A 21,345-nucleotide genomic window follows, 5' to 3' on the forward strand; every position below is an offset into this window, starting at 1 on the left:
AATGAGGATGCAACATAAAAATTAGTGTCTGCGGTTTCACTATGAGTTACGCCACAAGCACTTACTGGATGTTGTGGGACAACAACACTTATGCAAGTGTGTGCGGTTAAAGTGAGGAGGTTGTAAACAAGGCATCATTTCATTTGTATTTTTATTGAATTCTCACGTGTTAGATGCTGGATATGGAGAGATGTACAGCCTGTTCAGTCTTTATTATCCAACAGTTTGTTTTAAAGCAGCATATCTCGTTAACTGCAGGTTCAGATTATGATCAAGTTTGGTATTTACATTCATGGCTCATTCATTTGGTGGCCCCCTGACCGTATGTGTCACACCACCGGCAGCTCAAAATATCTAGTCCATGACAAGTTATCTCAAGAAATTTTTCTTCTTCGTGTGACACTTTAAGGTTTCCAATTATACTCACAGATTTGAAACTCTGTGGTTCATTTCCCGACAGTTGTGTGAAAAGTCACACTCCCCCCACCGTCACCACAACTGATTTCTTTCCCACTGCCTGCATTAGCACGTTCTCCGAGACATAAGACATAAGTCGAGTTCTGACAGGAAATTCTGTTCATCCCAGATTGGAGCATCATGCCAATTTACGTTAGTTATTATTTAACATGTATATTGAAGAGTGTAATGTGATGCTCTGTCTGCGTGCAGCCGGTACCCTTAATGGCTTACTACAAGCAGTTTCTGATCCTTTTATCGAGATGGCAGCTGATCATCGATAAAAGGAGCAGTATCAAAGTGTTTAAGGTGTCCAGTCTGTCTCAGCTGTTTCTATGGGAACAGCAGATTATCACTTGTGTGTGACGTGTTTTTTTCCAACTGTCTTGCAGGTTTATCATTGACAAACGTGTGACTGCTCAGATCGACACACAAGGGAAACCAAAGAGCGCACATCTCACAGAGCTAAGGGAGTTTTTTGATCTTAAGCGTCCTCGACATCGTTCTGCTCTTCAGCCACTTTTTCATTCTAAAAATCCATCCTCAGCCCCGACGTGAACCCACCATGTCCGGGAAGGAGCGCAGCCCCCGCCACCGGCCATGGTCGGTCTACCGGGCCAACACGTTTGATCTCTCAGCTGAGATGATGGGGCTGGCTCTCTCGGGTAACTAAGTAACTGCTACCATGGTAACCTGTTTACTTCTATTGATGATGAAATAGCAGGGCGTTAAAAAAGAGCTCCCCCTCCTCTTTTCTCTCTATCCTACAGGCAACAGCCAGGATCCAGATGAGCCCGCGCTGGAGTTTAGTGTGGGTAAGTTTAGGAAGAAGTCCTAGATACATCAGACTGTGGAGTCATTTACATCAACATGCCTAAAATGCGTCTAAGATCTAGATATAGATATATAGATGAGCATTAACAAATGCTATGACCAGACAACAGTGAATTGATCTTATTTACACTGACAACACACGTCTGTTGGCGTCTGTGTATCCAAAGTCTGATGCATCGTAAGTCGGCAACTTTCTGTAAAGAATGTTTTTTTCATATTTGCTGAAACTGTCACTTTAGCCTGACAGCACAATGAGACAGACGATCTGTGAAACAGTAATGCAGCTCTGCCTCCACCTTCTGCTCCCTGTCTGCTCCTAATGTAATCTACTAGTTTCCAACACGTCCGACCTACAACAGCCAATCAGAGCCGAGGAGTCTCTGACGCAGTTGTCAATGACTGCTCTTGAACTCCGGCATCATATATGAATCAATATTCTGTTACTGTATTGCCTATTTCTCCCATAGAGTGCTTTCAGAAACAAATTGTCAGTGTACTGTTTAGCTGCAAAATGAGAAATTTTGTGAGCAAGTTGAGCCAAAACCAAGCACCGCCGACCAAACTTAGCTACTATCTTGTGAACAAAGTGGAGCAATTAGAGCCAGATCTTTCACTCAGGAGTTGGTTGAGTCTTAAGAGCAGAGTGAATATTGGAATAACACTCCAAAGTGACCAAATGGGGCGACAAAATGACCTCAGTGGTTGACGATGTTGAGAGTTTGTTTTATTCAACTGTCTGAAAAATGTCTCTGCCCGTTCAAAGCAAACTATACCCAGTCCATTGAGCCTCTTTCTCTGCGCTTCTCAATGTTTTCCAACATGTTGAGTCGTCATCAGGGATTACACAGCAAAAAGGCCTTTTTAGGCTTCTCAGTAACTAATGCAGCTCGAAAATGGAGCACTAAAAGTACATGTTTACAGCTTGTTCAGGTGCCCCTAATTGGGCAAAATCATAAATTGATGCTGCTTTAAAGGACGGATGTGTTTGAGGCGACTGCATTACTTGGGTGGAACCTCTTGTTTATTTTTATCGCTTGTTCAACCCTGTTCATCCCTGTAAACAACTCAAAAGTACTGTATCACATTCCTCCCATGGCAAGGATTAGTCACCATCCCACTGTTAAATCCCACAGTTTTGTAATCCTCCTCTTTATATGTCGCTGCAGCCTGTAGCGAGCTGGTCACTCCCTCTCTGGACCGTAAGCCAACCAGCTTCGTCGCCATCAGCTGCACCACTCCGCCTCAGGCCTTCTGGACCAAACACGCTCAAACTGAAATCATTGAGGTATACCACTGTTCACTTACCCTTACTTCCTGTCTGCTGTTGGAGACTTGAAAACCAGTTCATCTCTCTCTCTCTCTCTCTCTCTCTCTCTCTCTCTCTCTCTCTCTCTCTCTCTCTCTCTCTCTCTCTCTCTCTCTCTCTGTGTCTCTCTGTCTCTCTGTCTGCAGGGCACCAGTAACCCCATCTTCCTGAGCAGTGTGGCGTTCTTTCAGGACGCTCTGATCACACAGCAGACTCAGGTCAAGCTCTCTGTCTACGATGTAAAGGACCGCACACAGGGCACGGTAAGCCCCAACACCAGAAACATTTATTGCAAAACCACTTCTTCAAATGTCCTGTTAGAAAGCGAGCAAAGTCTTTTATAATCTAACACTTGGGTTTGTGCTTTTATGTGACAGATGTACATGCTCGGTTCGTCCATGTTTTCCGTGAAAGAGCTGCTGCAGGACAAACACCACAGACTGCACCTGACTCTCAGGTAACAGGCTGACACAACACACGGTTTCTCTGTCAGAGACATAACGATAGCCACCGCTTGCTGGATTTGGGTTCAGGGATGTTTTATTTACTCAGTGTCACTGTGGGTCAGGTCAACAGAGAACGAGCGCGTTGGGAACATCACTGTCATCGCCTGGCAGATAGAGGAGAAGCGTGAGCAGAGGGCTCCTGTTGCAAGACTACAGAGAGGAGACACTGTTAATGGAAGGGTGAGTTGTGATGAGTAAGACAAAATGACAAAAACTCTTCATGTGTGAAAGGGATAGAACTGAAATGATTGGTCAGTTTATCGATTATTTTTGATAATTCATCACTTAATTCCTACTCAACTTTCCTTTGTTACAGCGTCTCAGTCGTGAGAGTATTCTGCTTTATTCTGCTCTATCCCTTTAGTGTGAAAGGGATAGAACTGAAATGATTGGTCAGTTTATCGACTATTTTTGATAATTCATCACTTAATTCCTACTCAACTTTCCTTTGTAACAGCGTCTCAGTTTTTGTCAGCTTGCGATGAAAACAATATCTTTTTTTGCTGGTCCGAAAAAAGAATTTGTTGACATCCTCTCTGGTTTTTGAAAACTGTGATGGGCCAGCCTGGTATCATCAAATGTCATATGAATAATAAGACAATTTCTTAGGTCATTTGACATGTTATTACTATTTTTGCTTTTCGTGTGTCATTTCACGGCATTTAGTCTCTACCACTGACTGATTGTGACGTATAAAGAGTGACAAAGATGTCTAGATGGTAACTAAATATTTGTGAAAGGTTGGTTAGGATAGGTGGTTGGGAAGTGAGTTTTTGCTTTGTTTTTTGGATAGATAGGTCAAACAAACACAGGGCAGTATTTCATGTCCCATATGAAACCTTAAGTCAACGAAAGTAACTTATTTGCGTTGACTATTTAACTTGATCTTTTCCTAAACCTACAAAGTATTTTTCTTTTAAATTCACAACGTTCACCGGGTGTTTAAAACAGAACAGTTGGGAATAAGAACAGGGGGCAAACGACACGTGAAAAGCTGAAAATGTATCTTTGGACACACAAAATGTTCTTAATAAAGTGGCGCACTATTTTCTACGGCTTCCTATAAGATCACATGGATGGACATGGTTCATTGTTTTCTGACTTTTTTATGACAAACAATTATCAAGAAATCAAGAAAACAATGGACTGATAATAAATATAAAATTTCAGCCCTAGGAAATCAGTTTAACTTCCTATTGTATTGCCTGGTATCTCTGCCCTCCTCAGGCGTTTTCTGGTTGTGTTGTTTTAATGACAGGTCACAGATCAATGAATGAGGAAAGAAAAACACATGACGGTTTTCTTTGGGTAAACATTATTGTGATAGTTTTGTGTTCGTGTGTGTCAGATGGTTCTCCCTGTTGATGAAAGCCTGACTGAGTCCATGGGCATCAAATCCAAGTCTTCATCTCTGTGTAAAGACCCGCTGCTAAAGGCCGGTGAGTATATGAACTGAACATCAGCCTCCTGCATCACTAAGTAAAAGTTCAATATCAGGCGACACCATGGCGGTGCGGGTGGTCTTCACAGCTGTGGTTGTATTGTTTTTGTTTGCTTTAGTGTTTGGGGGCGTCATGTCGCGAACGTACCGGTTCCCGACCACGGACGGCAACCACCTTCGGATCCTGGAGCAGATGTCGGAGAGTGCGCTTTCCCTGCACATTCCCCGACAGTTTGTCAAACTGCTGCTGGAGGAAGACGCCGTCAGGTAATGTCTGAGCATTGTCTTGATTTTATTAAGTAGAAGCTTCGACGTCTTTGCATCATAACAATTATTAATGGTGTTGAAATTCAAGTTTTCAGAGAGGGAGAGCTGTGAGAAAAGGTCTCACTCTGCGTCAGACTTGTTTCGTTACCTACTGCAGTTTTAAGAGATATAAAAGTTTAAGAATTAAAGAAATATTAATAAAGTGAAAATAGAGTCAAAATTCATAAAATTCATATTTCTATAACAGAATGTTTTTTTTATTATTTCCTATCAAATTAATCATATTAATCTTGAAACCACTCATGTTTATATCGCAACCTGTGCATGTGTACAAAAACTTTTTATTGCCTCCTTTAATTGCAGACATTAAACTAAAATGTGTGTGTGCTTTGTGTGATGATACACTATTACCGTATCATCATCATACGGTCGGTCAACGACAAAACATTACGACTCCCGCTGCTGCTGCTCAGCTGCGGACATTAATTGAACAAGCTCCATGAACTTCCAGCTGTGAGACCATCAGTGCCTCAGCAAGATGCCTTGATCGTAAAAGCATTTGCGTGATGTGCAGGGTGTGCGAGCTGGAGGAACTCGGTGAGCTGTCCGCGTGTTGGGAGAACCTCAGGAGGCAGATCATCACTCAGTATCAGACCATCATTCTCACTTACCAGGAGACCATAAGTGACCTGCACGAATACAAAGGTTAGAAGCACAAGCTATTTATTATATATCATTTAAAGGGGCGCTCTGACAATTTTACATGTCAAAGTCACAGGGAGTACTGCTCTAACAGGCAGGAAGACACTTTAAAGTTTCATTATGGGAAGTGTAGGACGCTGCGTTTTTGGAGCGTGACCCCTGTTAGGGACTAAAACTTTGGTATCTCAACCTGCATCAGTTTTGAACCATTGTCACAATTTCAACAACTTTATGAAAGTGCAATTCACTAGCTAGGACCACACCATCAACAACATGTGTTTAACCCATTTATGAATGAAAAATGATTGGCGTGCAAAGCTTAAAGTCGCTAGTTCTTCCGTTCGCTCTCTGCATTGTGGGAAAGCTTCGGTAAGAAATCCGTCGTAGCACCCGGGCACAACAGACCCTCTTAGGACCCCATGGAGAGGAAGAATGAGAAACAGAGAGCAAAGTTGGAGAGGAAATATGAGAGCGAAGGAGGAGGAGAGGGCTAGGTGGGTATTTATAAGAATGCCGAAAGAGGCGTGGTTGAGGTGTGGTCCTGCTCCTGAAACTCACCTTCAACACTCAAGTGCCCAGTGCCTCTTTTAAAGTAAATACATAAATGAATGTTGCACATTTGCACTAGATAACCAATGTGACATCTTATATTTTCATGTAAAAAAATCCCCTTTGGACTTACCTATGCATTATTACAGTATATACAGATACTCATCTGTGTTTTAACAGAGCTGTGCACGCAATTTCTTTCTGCTTTACATTATTGTGTTTTGCTCAGTGACAATAAAGAGATCTTGAATCTTGAATCTTGAATCTACTGTGAACACCTTTCCTCCTTTCTCCTGCAGGACCTTCATTTAAGTCTAGTACCTTGAAAGCTGAGAGGAAGTTGGAGTTTATTCCTACTAACCTGCACATCCAGAGGATGAGAGTACAGGGAGAGTCTGGCTATGGTATGTATTTGTACTGCATGTGACGATGTGAGGATGTGTGTCCGAGGTTTTAATAACGTTGTTTATAGAGTATCTGATTTTGTCCTCTTTATTATTTTTCTCTGATCAGACCACACATACGATGTTGTGACTATCGGTGCTCCTGCAGCACATCATCAAGGCTTTAAAGGCTGCGGCCTCCGAAAACTGCTGCACAAGCTTGAAGAAGCGAGGAAACAGTGAGTAAAGCAAACAACACACAAGCTGCGTAGTGGTTTTTCCTTTTCTAAGTGGTTAATTAATCTTTCTTTGTGTGTGATTTGTTTTGCCTTACTCATTCAGCACTTATGAGGAGGAAAGGTGAGATTAAGTGTCAATTATTACAAATGTCTTGTGTGTTTTGCTTTGTTCAACAATTTATCTTCTTTATCTATCTTTGTCTTTCACACACACACACACACAAACACACACAAAGCTCTGCTGGTTCTAGCTCTAAAGGAATGGCGTACCAGCCTCAGGATGTTGTGAAAGCGAAGGAGCTGATTGGTCAAATAAACACTCTGAAGACACAAGTGTGTTACTACACCGAACGTCTGTCTCGAGCCGCAAAGGACCGCTCGGCCAACGCCCTGGAGCGAACCCTGGCCATCCTGACAGAGAAGGTACAGTAAGTGAGGTCTCACAGGAGCTGGAGGGTGCTGTAAAGTGCTGGTTCCCTCTCTGCTTCTGAGTCTGAGTCTTCTAACCTCTCAACTTTTTATCTAGATAGAAATGATCGGTTCTTGTAAGCTGAAAATATCTTTAAATTAAATTTTTGCAGTGGAGTGCAGTAAAAAAAGAACTAACAGAATATTGTACAACAGATAAAAAACCGTCTTGCACTTAGAAGACTGCAGCATCGTGAGCAGAATCACTGACACACCAAGAAAAACAATCTGATTTAATTTATTTTCATTTAATTGAATTGCCTTTCGTCCAATTGATTCAATTTTTTTTATCATGTCTGTGGTTAAACTGTAAAATAAACAGTTGCATTGCACATAGCAAAACAAATGTTTGAATCTAAAGTATAATATAACATAACAAGGTAACATGTGGTTTTATACAAAAATAAGAATAGTTTGAAATATTGCCCATTGCTACCAGAAAATACACGTTTTCACGTCACGGTTTATGAACTTTAAAGAGCATTTTTTGCCCCGAGTCACTGTTCATTTAATGTCCACAGTTTAATCACATATTTACCCGCCTCTCTCCTTCTGCTCTTGCAGACTCGACAGTTGGTGACCGTGTGCGACTCCAAGCTGCTGTCCTCAGCCATCCTCGCCCTGGCTGCCGCCCGCCCAGAGTCCATTCAGCAAAGCACCCCATCCCCGTCCTCCTCCTCCCTTTCACCCTCCTCTTGTTCCCCATTGCGATCCCCCTCCCGTTCCCCCTCTCGTTCCCCCTCCCGCCACCCAACCTCCCCGTCTCGTGCTGCCACCTCGCCTTCTCGCCAGGCGGCTCCTCCTGAGGGCATCGAGGGGAGTAGAAACAAGCGTGCCTCCTCGTCGGTGAATTTGCACGAAGAGTGGGTAAGAGAGTTAATTTAGCCTGTTTGATGTCCGTTAAAGGTTTTTTTTTTTAATGTTTATGTTACATTTTTGTAAAATGTCTGTGTGCAGGAGAAGGTTTGGCTAAATGTTGATAAGAGCCTGGAGTGTGTGATCCAGAAGGTGGACAGGCTGCTGCAGCGAGACAAACTCCAGAGCGACAGTAGCTCGGAGGATGTCTTCCTGCTCGCCACCGAGGAGCCAGGGAACACTAAGAAAGGTACGCACGCTGCTGTATGGTGTTTGTGTGTTTGTGTGTGTGTGTGTCACAATCATCTCTCATCATTCTCCCACTGCTTCAGTGCTGCTGAATGTTTAAAATATACTGAGTTATATGTGGAATAATTCTGTCCGTATCTAAACATCCTTTACTTTCTCCCACTCGTAGAAATCAGCCCAGAGGTGGAAAAGACGTCCCCAGGTGAGAGCAAGATTTCCAAGATTTTAGGTTTCAATTTTCATGATGACTTTTATGATGATACATCTGTGTTCTGCAAAAAGTGATGGTTCAGTTGTCTAACAAACAAATAACGGGATGGTGCAAAACTTGGACGTCCTCATCATAAACAGAAAAATACACCAACATACAAGTAATACACTTTTTTTTTAAGTCACCTTTCTGGATTATTTTTTTTTTTTATTTCAAAACCAAAATGAAAAAACAAAGCTCCTCTGTCTTGGGGCCATAAATCCATGTGGAGATGCTCAAGAGGCAGATTAAGTGTCAGGATTTTTTTTTTTTTGGACTAATGTATTGATATTTATTTCCTATATTAACTCAAAATAAACATTAATATGGTTTAAAAATGTAATTTCCATATGATCCAACTGGCAAACCCTCCATTCACTTGTAAACAGAAAACAAAAGAGAGAACCTGAACTGACCAGTAAAGTAAACACGATTGTTTGGGGACATTATGGCATTTTTCATCGATGTGTGGTCCACAAATGTGATCAATTGATCAAAACATTTTTATTTTAGTACATTGGATTTCATTCATTTTTAAAGATTATTTTTTGGCAGTTTTCCAAGCCTTTATTATATCGGACAGACAGGAAATGGGGTGAGAGAGAGAAGGAGAGACATGCAGCAAAGGACCGCCGCCCCAGATTTCATTCATTTTAAAAACTTAAAGTCTATAAATGCAGGCACACTTATTTTATTAAACTTTTGTCTGCACACTCCTTCTTTGTAAATGTGTGTATTGAGTGTATTGTGTCTGCAGGTGAGTGGAGCGACGCTCTGTACCCGCTCCTCAGCACGCTGACTGACTGTGCGTCTCTGATGAGCGACAAAGCCAAGAAGGCCATGGTGTTCCTGCTGATGCAGGACAGCGCCCCCACCATCGCCATGAGCCTCACTCTACAGTACCGCCGCGACGTCGTCTTCTGTCAAACGGTCCGTCAACTCCTGCCGTTCAAGCAATTATGTCTTTCATACATGTGTAGTTTTTGGAGAATCACTTTAAAAACACGACAATTCAACGCTGTATTGACATGAGCTGTGCTTCTTACAGCTGACAGCGCTGATCTGCGGCTTTATTATCAAGCTGAGGAACTCTCTGTGCGACTCAGGCTTCCTCAGGCAGCTACACACCATCGGCTTACTGGTGCAGTACGAGGGCCTGCTCAGCACCTATGGTAACCTGTGTGTGAGGATGTGTGTGAGTGTTTGTGTGCATGTTTAGAAATGTATCATCACACAGAACTATGAGAGGGCCCAACTCCACCAAGGCTGTAAAATCTTTGCTATTTTATCAATCTAGATCGGCATCAAAATAGACAAATTGTTGATAAAGGCTGTGGTTTATTCTACAGTAAGTACAAAAAATGCCATCATAACTAAATCAATAGCAGTGGGAGTGCTCAGATAAATGTTAACATGTGCGGTCTAAATCTGACTTCAGCTCGATCCGTTTAAATATGCCATACTTGCCAAAGAATTTGGTAATCAATACAAAAACAAAATGGCCAAAGAGAACACAGTTCAGGAGTTATGAAGTTGTAAAGGGCCTTTTTCAAGAGATATCTTGCTGATTTGAAGCTCTGTGTCATGGCAGTGTTTGAAAAATAAACGGTATTTGGCTTCAACATTGGAGGTCATCACAGGAATGCTGCGGATGATTGTCGTGTCATCAGGTGGATTTCAGCAAACCTCCTGCTGGGATTTCCGCCACTGAGGGGAGCAAAGCACCATTCATGTGCACACACTGCCATGATACACAGCTGGTTTCAAATCGGAGACAGTGTCCCTTTAATGGCCATTTTTACATTTGTGCTAATAACCCATGGTCTTACTTTTCGCCACATTCCACTGGAATCTGTTCAGCGTTTTTTGAGTTATCGTAAGACAAACACGCTAACGCACAGGTCCAAAACCATTACATTATTGTCAGAGCTTATGATGTATTTTGTTTTGATGTAATTCTATGGTGACTCCTTGTTCATTAAAGGTGAGGAGCTGGCCATGTTGGAGGATATGAGCGTCGGAGTGATGGACCTGAGAAATGTCACCTTTAAAGTTACTCAGGCAACTTCGGGCTTCGCCCCGGACATGCTGCCAGTGATCACAGGAAATAGGAACGGCTTCAACGTTAGGGTCCCGATGCCCGGGGCGATGTTCGACACGCTGCCGAGAGAGATTCAGAACGGGATGCTGCTGCGTGTGCAGCCCGTCTTGTTCAATGTGGGGATCAACGAACAGCAGACGCTGGCTGAGAAGTAAGTCACTGAGTTTGGAAGACAGGAAAGGTTGAGGGCAAAAAGAAAATGGAGAGAAGAAAGGGCACCAACAAGAAAAATGGAAAATTTGGCTGTATAGGTCCTTTTTTAGACATTTTGGTAAGATGATAAGATACCTATATATACACAAATTTTATGTGACTTTAGCTAATGAAAAAGGAATGGCCATTCTTTAAACATCAGTCTGTATAAATGTTGAATAATTCGACATGGTGTAATTATTCAAATAGCTTTTGTCGTTTGGAGTTGTTTTGGAGGTTTTTTTTATACATGTTTGTCATCTCCATCATCTTCAACCGCTTCCCTAATGTGGTCACAGGGGGCTGGAGCCAATCTCAGCTGTGTGATGATATTTCTTCCCCTAAAAAACAAACTGTAAATGACCAACTAAGTTAGCTCGTTCATAAGGTCGAAAGAGGAAACAACACTGTGATTCATTATCAATAAAACATCTTTAATAGGCCTATGCAAATTAAATGTTAAAGGCAGTACCAGCCAATTTCACAGTGTAAATAGGCAAATGAATAGAAGTCATTTTACAGTGATATCTTGTATTTGTATCACTGTGTTTCTCCTCTATATTCTCCTGCTGCTCCTCAATCCATTAGATTAGAAAAGTAGAAAAAGGGGTTTGAATAGATGGAGTAATTAGAGAATATGAATATGACATTAAAAAACATCACTTCCCTGGATAACACATTAAACCTGCATAGGTTGTGTTGTAGAGCGGTGAAAGGTTTGTGTGATCATTTTATCATCTTACGTGTGTGTCCAGGTTTGGAGACACGTCACTACAAGAGGTGATCAACATGGAGAGCATGACTCGCCTCAGCTCGTACTACGACCAATTCAAAGAAGTCCTGCCAGAGGAGTGTGGGTTTCCATACATACAAAACACTTTTATCAGAAGGAAAAATGTGTATCTTCTTCCTTCTCAGGTTTAACTCACTTCATTTCTCTTCTCCCCTCAGGCCTGCCTCGTTCCCGCAGCACCACTAGTCTGCCCGAGCTGCTTAAACACCTGAGCCAGAATGTGAGCGCCAAAAAAAGCAAGAACGTGGAGATTTTGTGGCAAGCGGCCGAGGTAAACTCGCTTCTAATGTCTTCTCTATGCGAATATAAAAGCTCTGTCCTTCTGTCTTCCTCTAATCTCTTTCTCCACTCCCTAAAAGGCATGCCGCCGCCTGAACGGAGTGCGTTTTACCAGCTGTAAGAGCGCCAAGGACCGCACGGCCATGTCTCTGACCCTGGAGCAGTGTCAGATCCTGCAGCAGGAGCACGCCCTCGCCCCACAGGTCTTCTACCAGGCTTTGGACTGTATGCGCAGGTCAGCTGACATCTCAAACGTTATTATCTTTACACCGAAAGCTCATTCTGAAAATAAGTAATGGATATCGTCTTGTTGTCCACAGTGAGGGCTGCCGGAGAGAGAACACCATGAAGAATGTGGGATGTCGTAAATACGCCTTTAACACTCTCCAGCTCAAGGCCTTCCCCAAACAATATCGCCCTCCAGAGGGCACGTACGGGAAAGTTGAGACCTAAGTGGACTCCTCTGGACTGGAGGAAAACCAAAAGACTGAAGGGGATAACAATAGCACCACACAAACAATAACAATGATAACACCACACAGACAAAAACACCAAACCACAAACTGGAACAGCTCATTGTTTTGTGCTTAGTCACTGTTGAGATGATTAATGTCCAAGTGCCAGTGCTACTGTAGGTTGTTTTATAGCGGTTTCCCCTCTCCTCCAGTAGTGCTAGAATCACACACTTGTCACGGCCACGTCACAATAAGAAACCCTAAAAAATGGCTTTCTGTGTTACATTGTAGCCAGTGTGCAGACAGCACTGTTGACTGCCGCACCAGTCGTAGCATCAGGAAGCATTCAGCTGAGTCATTTTAACTTGTGTCCCTAGAAATAAGATGTGAAAATGTCTCGGCCTTTAGGAAGATTATGTGGGACACGGTTGTCACTGTCCTCGCTGCTTTTATTTTATTTTAACAGTTTGTCGGTTAAAGGATAAGGCTGTAGCTATTCTATGTTTTCTTATGGTCAACAAATCACATGCAGAGACCTGATCCTGGCTCCAGTATCCTCCATTATGGTGAACATGGGCACTGTCATTTACTCAGAGTAAATTCAACATACCCCGTGCTGCTGCTGGAAAACTCTAGCTCTCCAAATGTGCAGTAATCCAGCCCTAAAAATAGTCCAAAAAATGCACTATTTACTTCTGGATTATTCTGGGGATGCAAGGCTGCTATCAGAGATTATCTATACTAAAGATACAGCATTTCAGGCAGCGCCACAAGTATGAAACGGTAAACAGGTCCCCTAAATGGACGTGGCCTCGTTTGAAATTGTCGTGAACGTCATGTGGATGGATGAAAAATTATTAGTTATTATAGATTTTCTTTTGCTAACATTAGATATTTACACAGCTAGCAGCCATATTTAGCATGACAAAAATTCATTTTCTGAGTCACTGCAAACGTCTGCTGTCGTTCCCAGATTCTGTCAGAGTTTGAGACAGAAAAAGGTGTCATACAAAGTTCATTTTCTGCTGTTCTGTAAAATGCAATTTTGATGTCAGAATGTTTGGGAGATAATGTGACTCTGGAAAAGGGGGTCAAATGTTAACTTTAGTTATTATGGAGGTAAGGGAAAGGTCATAATCTGTGATTTCATTCACTTCTCCCATCAATACACTCAGGACCTGCAAAGTCCACAGACCACCCAATGAACCACACGTGACACAGATACAGGAAATAACTGGGTCGAACCACCTCGCTTCATAACCGTCTCTTACTCCTGCTTGAGTAACAGTTGTTACACAGTGGCCTGCTGTTTTAAGAAAGGAGACCTTTAAATATATATAGTTTGCCTTTTGTTTGTTTCTTTTAATATTTATGTGTTCAGGAAGAGCACAGGTATGGAAGTGCTGGGAAAGTATTAAGAAACACTAAATAATTCATTGTGGGTTTTGGTCTTTTCATGGAATTTATTGACAATAACAAACATAAAGAATAATACCAACCATAGCCTTTAAACCTACGCTAGGCAACATATTCATTCACTCATTTTCAGCCTAAACGGCAAAGTGAAGCTGCTTTGGGCGCCCACAGATGGTGTGATTGTCTGGAAATTACAAAATGTGACAAGAAGATGCCTGTGTAGCTTACTGCCATTTGGAGATGCCTGTGTGTGGAGTTGCCTGGTGTAGCTGTGATTAGACGATCAACATATTTCTCTGGACCTAAAGTCAAAACACTTATTTTGTTTATTTCCCTGCTTTTAGCCCGTTGTCTGTTTCCCTCCCACTGTCTCTGTCTTCCTTCTTAAATCACATAAATATTTAACATCATATCTCTCTACAATAAGCACAGACCTTTCAGACACATATATATACACATCTGACACCGTTATCTGGCATTTGTTACAGTAAAGTCTCATCTAATGTGATTTCTGAGGTTCTTTAAAAAATGAAGGGCTTCAGAAGCGTCGCATCACTTTATTCTATAAACGTATCTACAGATATTTCTGCAGGTTATATGCAGCACCACAGCTTTTGGGTAGCCTTTCAAACCTGCGTTTTTATTCATTAAAAGTGTGTGTTCTAAGTTTGACAACACTCGTTGAATTATGCAGAATGGGATCAAAAAAAAAAATTGATTTAACATGCATGAAAATGTAAAAAATGCTTTGCACTTTTGCAATTGTATACTGTTGCATTTAAGAGAACCCATGAGGATGTGATATAGGTTTTCAGATTGATGTGAATAATGCATATTGCATTTTTCTTCCGATCATCAACAACACCTCTTCTGTTGTTTCAGTTTACCAGCTCCAGGCTACGATGTATCTTATTGTACAAAACTTACAGAGACAGTGGATTTTATTTTAAAAATGTTATTTTGCTTACAGGTATTTATGTTAACACGGCTGCTGTGGCCAAATGCTGTTATAGTTTTGTTCATTGTTACTGAATAAGTTCGGACCTGATCAGATGTACATGCACAAAGACAGTTTGGGAGACACCTGCACCCCCACAGAGGAATGAAGTGAAACAGGATAATTAATAAAGGCTTGTCAATGCCAAATGAGTGTCAGCAAATTAAACACGGTTTGTGAATTGAGCAGCAAAAATATTGACCTCTTAAGTTTGTCCCACACAAATTTTCTCAAAGACAAGCATCTTTAAAAAGTATCTCCACAGTTCATTTTTTTTATTCCTCAAAAGGAGCTCCTGAACGACCTTTAGTTTCCCCAAAACCTCCAAATTCAATGCGTGTATCGTTTGTGGAAACTTGGACAAATGCAAAATATTTATGAATAAGCAGAAAGCAGTTAATTTGAATTCAGCCATCATTAACTGTTTACATCAGTGCATTTTCTACTGTGACATATCCAAAAGAAGCCAAAAACTAGTTTCAATCCTGTCATTATTTCCCATATACATCTGAATGTAAAATTGTTTTTGTATTTATTTATTCAACAACAAAAATAAAAAACAAAACAAAAAAGACAGCATTATATCCAACAAAATAGAATAAGAAAGAAAGGAAAATAAGAGTTAACATAATTCATTTCATTAGCCATTTTCCTTTATTCACATGCGCCAAAAGGAGTAGGAAGAAGTATAAACTTATTTAATCCAACACCTTAAATTTAAATCATTATTTACATACTTGTCACATATAAAATCCAAAATTACATATTAACAACAGGAAGTCTGTGATTAAAAAATATTTGCACAACAAAAGAAACCAGGGGTTGTAAATTTAGACAGATTTAAAATAAATAAATAAATATATTTATATATATATATATATATATATATATATATATAGAGAGAGAGAGAGAGAGAGAGAGAGAGAGGGAAAGTGTACCTTTAGGGAGTCAAACCAAAACAAACCCATTTCACTTGTTACACTTTAAGGGTATTTCCGGAAGTGACGTCACCGCTACAGCTTGATTAGCGTTAAAGTAGAATCACCTCAAAAAAATATATTTTTTTTTAAATGTCTATAACAAAAGAAACCTGGGGGTGGTAAATTTAGAAAGGTTTTTTTACAAAAAAAAAAACGAGAGAGAGAGAGAGAGAGAGAGAATGTATCTTTACTCAAACCAAAACAAACCTGTTTCACTTTAAGGGTATTTCCGGAAGTGACGTCATACCTCAGATTGAATAGCATTAAAGAAGAATACAATTAAAAAATGTGCATAACAAAAGTAACCTGGGGTTGTAAATTTAGACGGATTGAAAAAAAGACAGAGAGAGGGAGGGAGAAATTACCTTTACTCAAACCAAAACAAACCCGTGTTTCACTTTAAGGGTATTTCCGGAAGTGACGTCTTTGCTCAGCTTGATTAGCATTAAAGAAGAATCCCCTCTGCAGTGTTCTTCATTTTAAATGTGAGTTTTCATCCTCCTCCTCTCTGGCCCTGACACGACATACTTAATATTTCATTCTACATGTGGTTAACGGTTAACGGTTAACGGCTAACGGTTGACGGTTGCCTTCATGACACCGTTCAGCTGCTGCTCCGCCTCCCGGTGCAGTTTCTGGTGCTGAGAAATGACGGCAGAGTGAGAGCTCTCTGCATCGTCCCCCTCTCTGTTTCCCCCTGGCTGCATGGCGGGGATCATCCGGTGTGTTGCAGAAACGTCCCGTCTGTCCCGCGCCGCTGCAGCGTGCATGTGAGGCTGCGCTCAAACAACAACAAACAACCCTTTGAGGAAGGGTTGTTTGTTGTTGTTTGTTTCTGAAAGCTGTCAGATGAGTTTGTTGTTCTGTTCGGCGCATGCATCAAAGAGCACGTGAAAGGCATTCACGTGCGCATGACTGCAGAAATGACATATATTCAAACACATTCACATCATGACAAGTGTGCAGCAGCAGTGAAACTCGGTAACCTCCTTCATAGATAGGATTAGGAACAATAATATTATATATAATTGTGAGTACTTGTACGTCTTGGTAACTTAGTAGGCTATTTTTACATTTATGCTACATTATATTTAACAGCCATATATTTATATTTAATTTTGATTATATGTTTAATTCAGCCATCGTTAACTTGGTTGCATTTTCTACTGTGACATATTAAAAAGTAGCCAGAAAATAGTTTGAATCCTGTTATAAATTCCTATATACATTTGCATGTACATTTTTTTGTATTTATTTATTTTGACCATGTAAAATTCAACAACAACAAAAAAACAACAGCAGCATATTAAACAAAATAGAATAAGAAACATAACAAGAAAGAAAAGGGAAAACATGTTTATATATATATATATATGAATGATATAATATTTGTGTAATAAGGACTTTTTTAACACTACATATAACGTAACATAAACATATACTGGAACACTTATTCCAACACTTATGTTCAAAGCGATTATAATTTCCTTTAGGTCACACACCACCACCTGACTTTTATGATACATTTCAGTGGCATGTGTTACAAACGCATTACTGAAGCTTTTTATGCTTGAGAGCAAAGAAACTGGGAATCAACAGGTTGTGTGTGTGTGTGTGTGTGTGTGTGTGTGTGTGTGTGTGTGTGTGTGTGTGTGTGTGTGTGTGTGTGTGTGTGTGTGTGTGTGTGTGTGTGTGTGTGTGTGTGTGTGTGTGTGTGCTCCACCTCTGATAATATTTTTACTTCCTTTCACTGGAGGAAGACCTTCATCCACAGGAAGCTGATGAATGATTAACTTTATCCTCTTGTTACTTTACTGATTCTCTTCTTGCTGCTCAAAGGTTGTTTGACCATAACCAGGTCCACTCTGTGAGAGGAAGAGTAGCAGCCGGGAAACACAGTTCATCTTCTTCACACTCAGCTTCAGGTAGGTGTGAAATATGTGCTTCTGTTCAGAGCTGCAAAGATGAGTCAGTTAGTTGTCAACTATTGGATTCATCTGCAACATGTTTTAATAGTTATTTCTTTGATTCAAGCTCCTTAATTGTGAATATTTTCCAGTTTCTTTACTCCTCTATGACAGTAAACGGAATATCTTTGAGTAGTGGACAAAATAAGAAATTTGAGGACGTTGTTTTGGGTTTTGGGAAACACTATTTGACTTTTTTCACTGTGTTCTGACATTTTGTAGACCAAACAACGAATGAAACTAGAAAGTGATCGTCAGGTTAGTCAACACTGAAAAAAAAAGCGTTAGTTGCAGCCCTGTTTTAGTTGCGTATAATGTCACTGAATTAAACAACCAACGAAGCTGAGCACATAAATGAAGTTGTAGAATGGTCGGAGCAGCAGACATTCTATGCGCACCGTTGCTGAGAAACGGACTAAGTAACGTATTAACCAACCCCAACCCGCTCCAGCTGACATACATAAAACATAAAAGACAGCAGTGTTGTGTTGTTATCGGCTGAAGTTTGTGCCCCTCCTCAGGGTTCATGATGAGTAAAAAGCTTCTGGTGGATGTGGACTGTGGGGTGGATGATGCTCAGGCCATCATGTTGGCGCTGGCTGCTCCCACAGTGAAGCTCCTGGGCATCACCTGTGTGCATGGAAACACCTCATTGGAGAATGTGTGTAAGAACACACTGCGAGTTCTGCAAGCCTGTAATCAACTCGAGGTGGGTGCAGCACTGTTTTTTAGTAGTAGTAGTAGTAGTAGGAGTAGTATTAAAACGTTCAACCCACAGGCGCTAAAACCAAGCCCCAACCACAGCAACTTCCTGGTTGTGTCAAAACATGCAGTTCTCAGAGTGTCCACTAGGGGCATTGTTTATAATAGAGCAGTTTCTCATTGACCCCCATGTTAAACAGGTCGATTCACAGCATAATTTAACCTGTTTAAGGCCTGGGACAAAAACACATTCTAGTCTGTATGTTTAGGTCTTATCTCCATGACAACACTGACGGGGGTGACATTTTTAGTCGTTAGTTTTTATTTTATTGGAGGTTAAAGAGTTAAAGTCTGACAAGATGGCGTCTCCCGTAGGCGAAGACGATTGGATCGAGTTGAGAGAACGGACCTCGACGGAGAAGCTACATCCATTTTTTATACAGTCTGTGGCTAAAGCAGAGCGTTTCAGGCATAGGGTGAATACAGGTATATTCACACAGAAGAGAAAATGAATGTGTTTTTTGAACATTAAAGCATAAAGATGTTCTAGTAGAAACCCAAAATACAAGTACCAACCTGAAACTGGGACCTTCACTGTGTTCGCTCAAGTGCATTACTGGTGGCTTGTGCGCTGTTTAGAAATGAGTTGTCCAACAATGAGTTTGTTGTTCCTAAAGCCACATGACATGAGGAACTGGACAAAACAACACATGTATGGGCTCAGTTAGCTTGAGTTGCACAAGTGTGTTAACCAGCAGAGCTTCCCACATTCATTCTTGTAGTGGGCTTCTGGCACCACATGTTATTTTCAGTATATCATTGTCATATGTAATGCAATGATGTATTGTCCACCTCAATTCATTAACTGTTAATAGATAAAATGAATAACATGCAAATATCTTTTTTGACTAGTTCCGTCAAGTTAAGGCAGGCCACATTCACACTGATTTAATGTTGTCATAAAACATAATTTGCAATATTATTTACATACATGTGCCAGATAATAACATCAGTATAAATCCTCCCTCGTGTTATGTCTGTTTCATTCTGTTTCTTCTTTTCCTGAGTCAGATTCCAGTGTTTAAAGGTGCAGCCAAGCCGATCCTTGGGAACGCCATCAATGCGGGAAGCTTCCACGGGCTGGACGGGCTGGGAGACGCTCCTGACCCCAACGCTCCTGGGCTGGACCTGCTTCAGAAGGAGGACGCCGTGTCGGCCATGATCAGGATCGTCAATGAGAACCCAGGAGAGGTGAGAGGTGTGACACCGCTTTCTGTGTGTGAGTGTGTGTGCGCGTCTCTTTCAGGTGTTTAAGGTTTGGGTTCGTTCCCCAGGTATCTCTGGTTGCCACGGCACCCCTCACCAACCTGGCTCTGGCTGTGAGGATGGATCCTTCTCTACCGAGCAAACTCAGAGGGCTCTACATCATGGGAGGCAACACTGAATGTCAGTAATATCGTGAATTTCTACATATTTCATACTGCATTTTTATCAAAAGGCGGTGAAAGTGAACAGCATTAGAGAGCGTGACACCATAATGTTCTCTGAGAACAAGGACTTGTTTTAATTATTTTCCATTTACGTATTTTACCCATGCACCTCTAATGGGCACAAACTAATTGTCCGTCGTCTCGTTTCATACATCTGTTGTCGAAAACTAAAAACTGATAACAAGAGATCTTTCACTTCAGTTCACTGTGACTGTAGCTGAAAGGATGAACTGTTCCATCGAAGGAAAACTGATCTGTAACCATTTTGATAATTCATTAATCGTTAATTTCTGAAGCTTAATTACCTGGTTGCAACTTTTGGATGGATTTTCTACTTTTCCCTGATCAACTTTGGGTTCCTGAATGCTGGCCGGACAAAACGAGCGGTATCGAATACGTCAATGACATATTTCATTAATCAGATATTTGCTGATTTAAATCCAGGTCTTTGTCGTGGCAATGTGTTCAGATGAACAGTGTTTCTGCGAGGACTTCATCTGAACACAATCCCACATTGCCGTGACACAGTCCTGGATTGAAATGGGTAAAGTATGCCTTTAATTTCCGGTGTTATCCAAACAAAAACATGAATTAGTTAATAAGGCAAGAGTAATCGAAAAGGGAAAATAATCGTAAGCTGCAGCCCTAACTGTGATTCTTTTTGTTTTCAAATCCTTCTCATTATTCTGTCGTCATCCTGTCAGTTCAGTGTGTGATCAGTGCTTTTCTGTGGTTTGCTCCTTCAGCTCGAGGAAACATAACAGTGTGTGGCGAGTTCAATTTCGCTGCTGATCCAGAAGCTGCATACATTGTCCTAAACGACTACCAGTGTCCCACCTACTTGGCCTGCTGGGAGTTTACCTGCTACAGCAAACTGTCCTGGGTACGTTCACGCATTGTGACGTCCAGATTCCTACAGCACATAACCTTGGTAATCAGTTAATGCATCCATGACAATCATCCATGCATCTGCTGTGTTCACAGGAGTTTTGCGACGCATGGTTGGCACAGGACACGGATAAAGCTCGCTTCATGGCACGGATCTTCCGCCACAGCATGGAAGCATCACAAAGCGAGCGCTTTGAAAAAGAGTTTTTCACCGGCACTGGTTTCATTTCCTGTGACTCGTACGCCATGGCAGCTGCCGTGGACGACTCTTTTATCACAGAGAGCGACCATTATCCAGTTAGCGTAGAGCTGACGGGCACACACACCAGAGGCATGATGATAGTCGATACTTTGGGCCACCTGAAGAAGACTCACAAGGCTTTTATCATGAAGAAAATAGATATGGAGAAGTTTGAGCAGATGATGATGGCTGCTTTAAAATAACAGCTCTGAACACATTAATTAAGCATTAGTGAACAACATATTAGCTTTTCCGTCCAAATATTTTGGCTCACCTAATGATTCATTTTTCTACTTAACGTTTCTTGTCCAACGTACGGTATTTAATACTGTGTAACTA

The 21,345-nt window shown here is 41.2% G+C and overlaps 2 protein-coding genes across 2 annotated transcripts; both read left to right on the forward strand.

The window, feature by feature from the left end:
- Positions 1 to 988: 988 nt before the first annotated feature.
- Positions 989 to 12,323, forward strand: inpp4aa (inositol polyphosphate-4-phosphatase type I Aa; the record flags this gene model as incomplete). The annotated part of the gene is made up of 22 exons (XM_083921489.1): positions 989 to 1,121; positions 1,227 to 1,271; positions 2,457 to 2,575; positions 2,743 to 2,859; positions 2,974 to 3,053; positions 3,165 to 3,282; positions 4,451 to 4,541; positions 4,663 to 4,810; positions 5,385 to 5,515; positions 6,361 to 6,465; positions 6,575 to 6,683; positions 6,935 to 7,106; positions 7,716 to 8,018; positions 8,109 to 8,256; positions 8,425 to 8,457; positions 9,263 to 9,435; positions 9,554 to 9,677; positions 10,490 to 10,757; positions 11,554 to 11,651; positions 11,750 to 11,862; positions 11,951 to 12,105; positions 12,191 to 12,323. The coding sequence occupies exons 1-22, from the start codon at positions 1,022 to 1,024 to the stop codon at positions 12,321 to 12,323; spliced, it is 2,883 nt and encodes a 960-aa protein (XP_083777615.1). The 5' UTR covers positions 989 to 1,021.
- Positions 12,324 to 17,566: 5,243 nt separating this feature from the next.
- Positions 17,567 to 21,209, forward strand: LOC310952570 (inosine-uridine preferring nucleoside hydrolase; the record flags this gene model as incomplete). The annotated part of the gene is made up of 6 exons (XM_083921210.1): positions 17,567 to 17,643; positions 18,207 to 18,394; positions 19,459 to 19,638; positions 19,722 to 19,833; positions 20,624 to 20,760; positions 20,862 to 21,209. Exons 2-6 carry the CDS (start codon positions 18,212 to 18,214, stop codon positions 21,207 to 21,209), a joined length of 960 nt encoding a protein of 319 aa, XP_083777336.1. The 5' UTR covers positions 17,567 to 17,643; positions 18,207 to 18,211.
- Between the last annotated feature and the right edge of the window lie 136 nt (positions 21,210 to 21,345).

This window comes from Echiichthys vipera (assembly GCF_963691815.1).
Source record: "Echiichthys vipera genome assembly, chromosome: 10".
NCBI classification, from domain to species: domain Eukaryota; kingdom Metazoa; phylum Chordata; class Actinopteri; order Perciformes; family Trachinidae; genus Echiichthys; species Echiichthys vipera.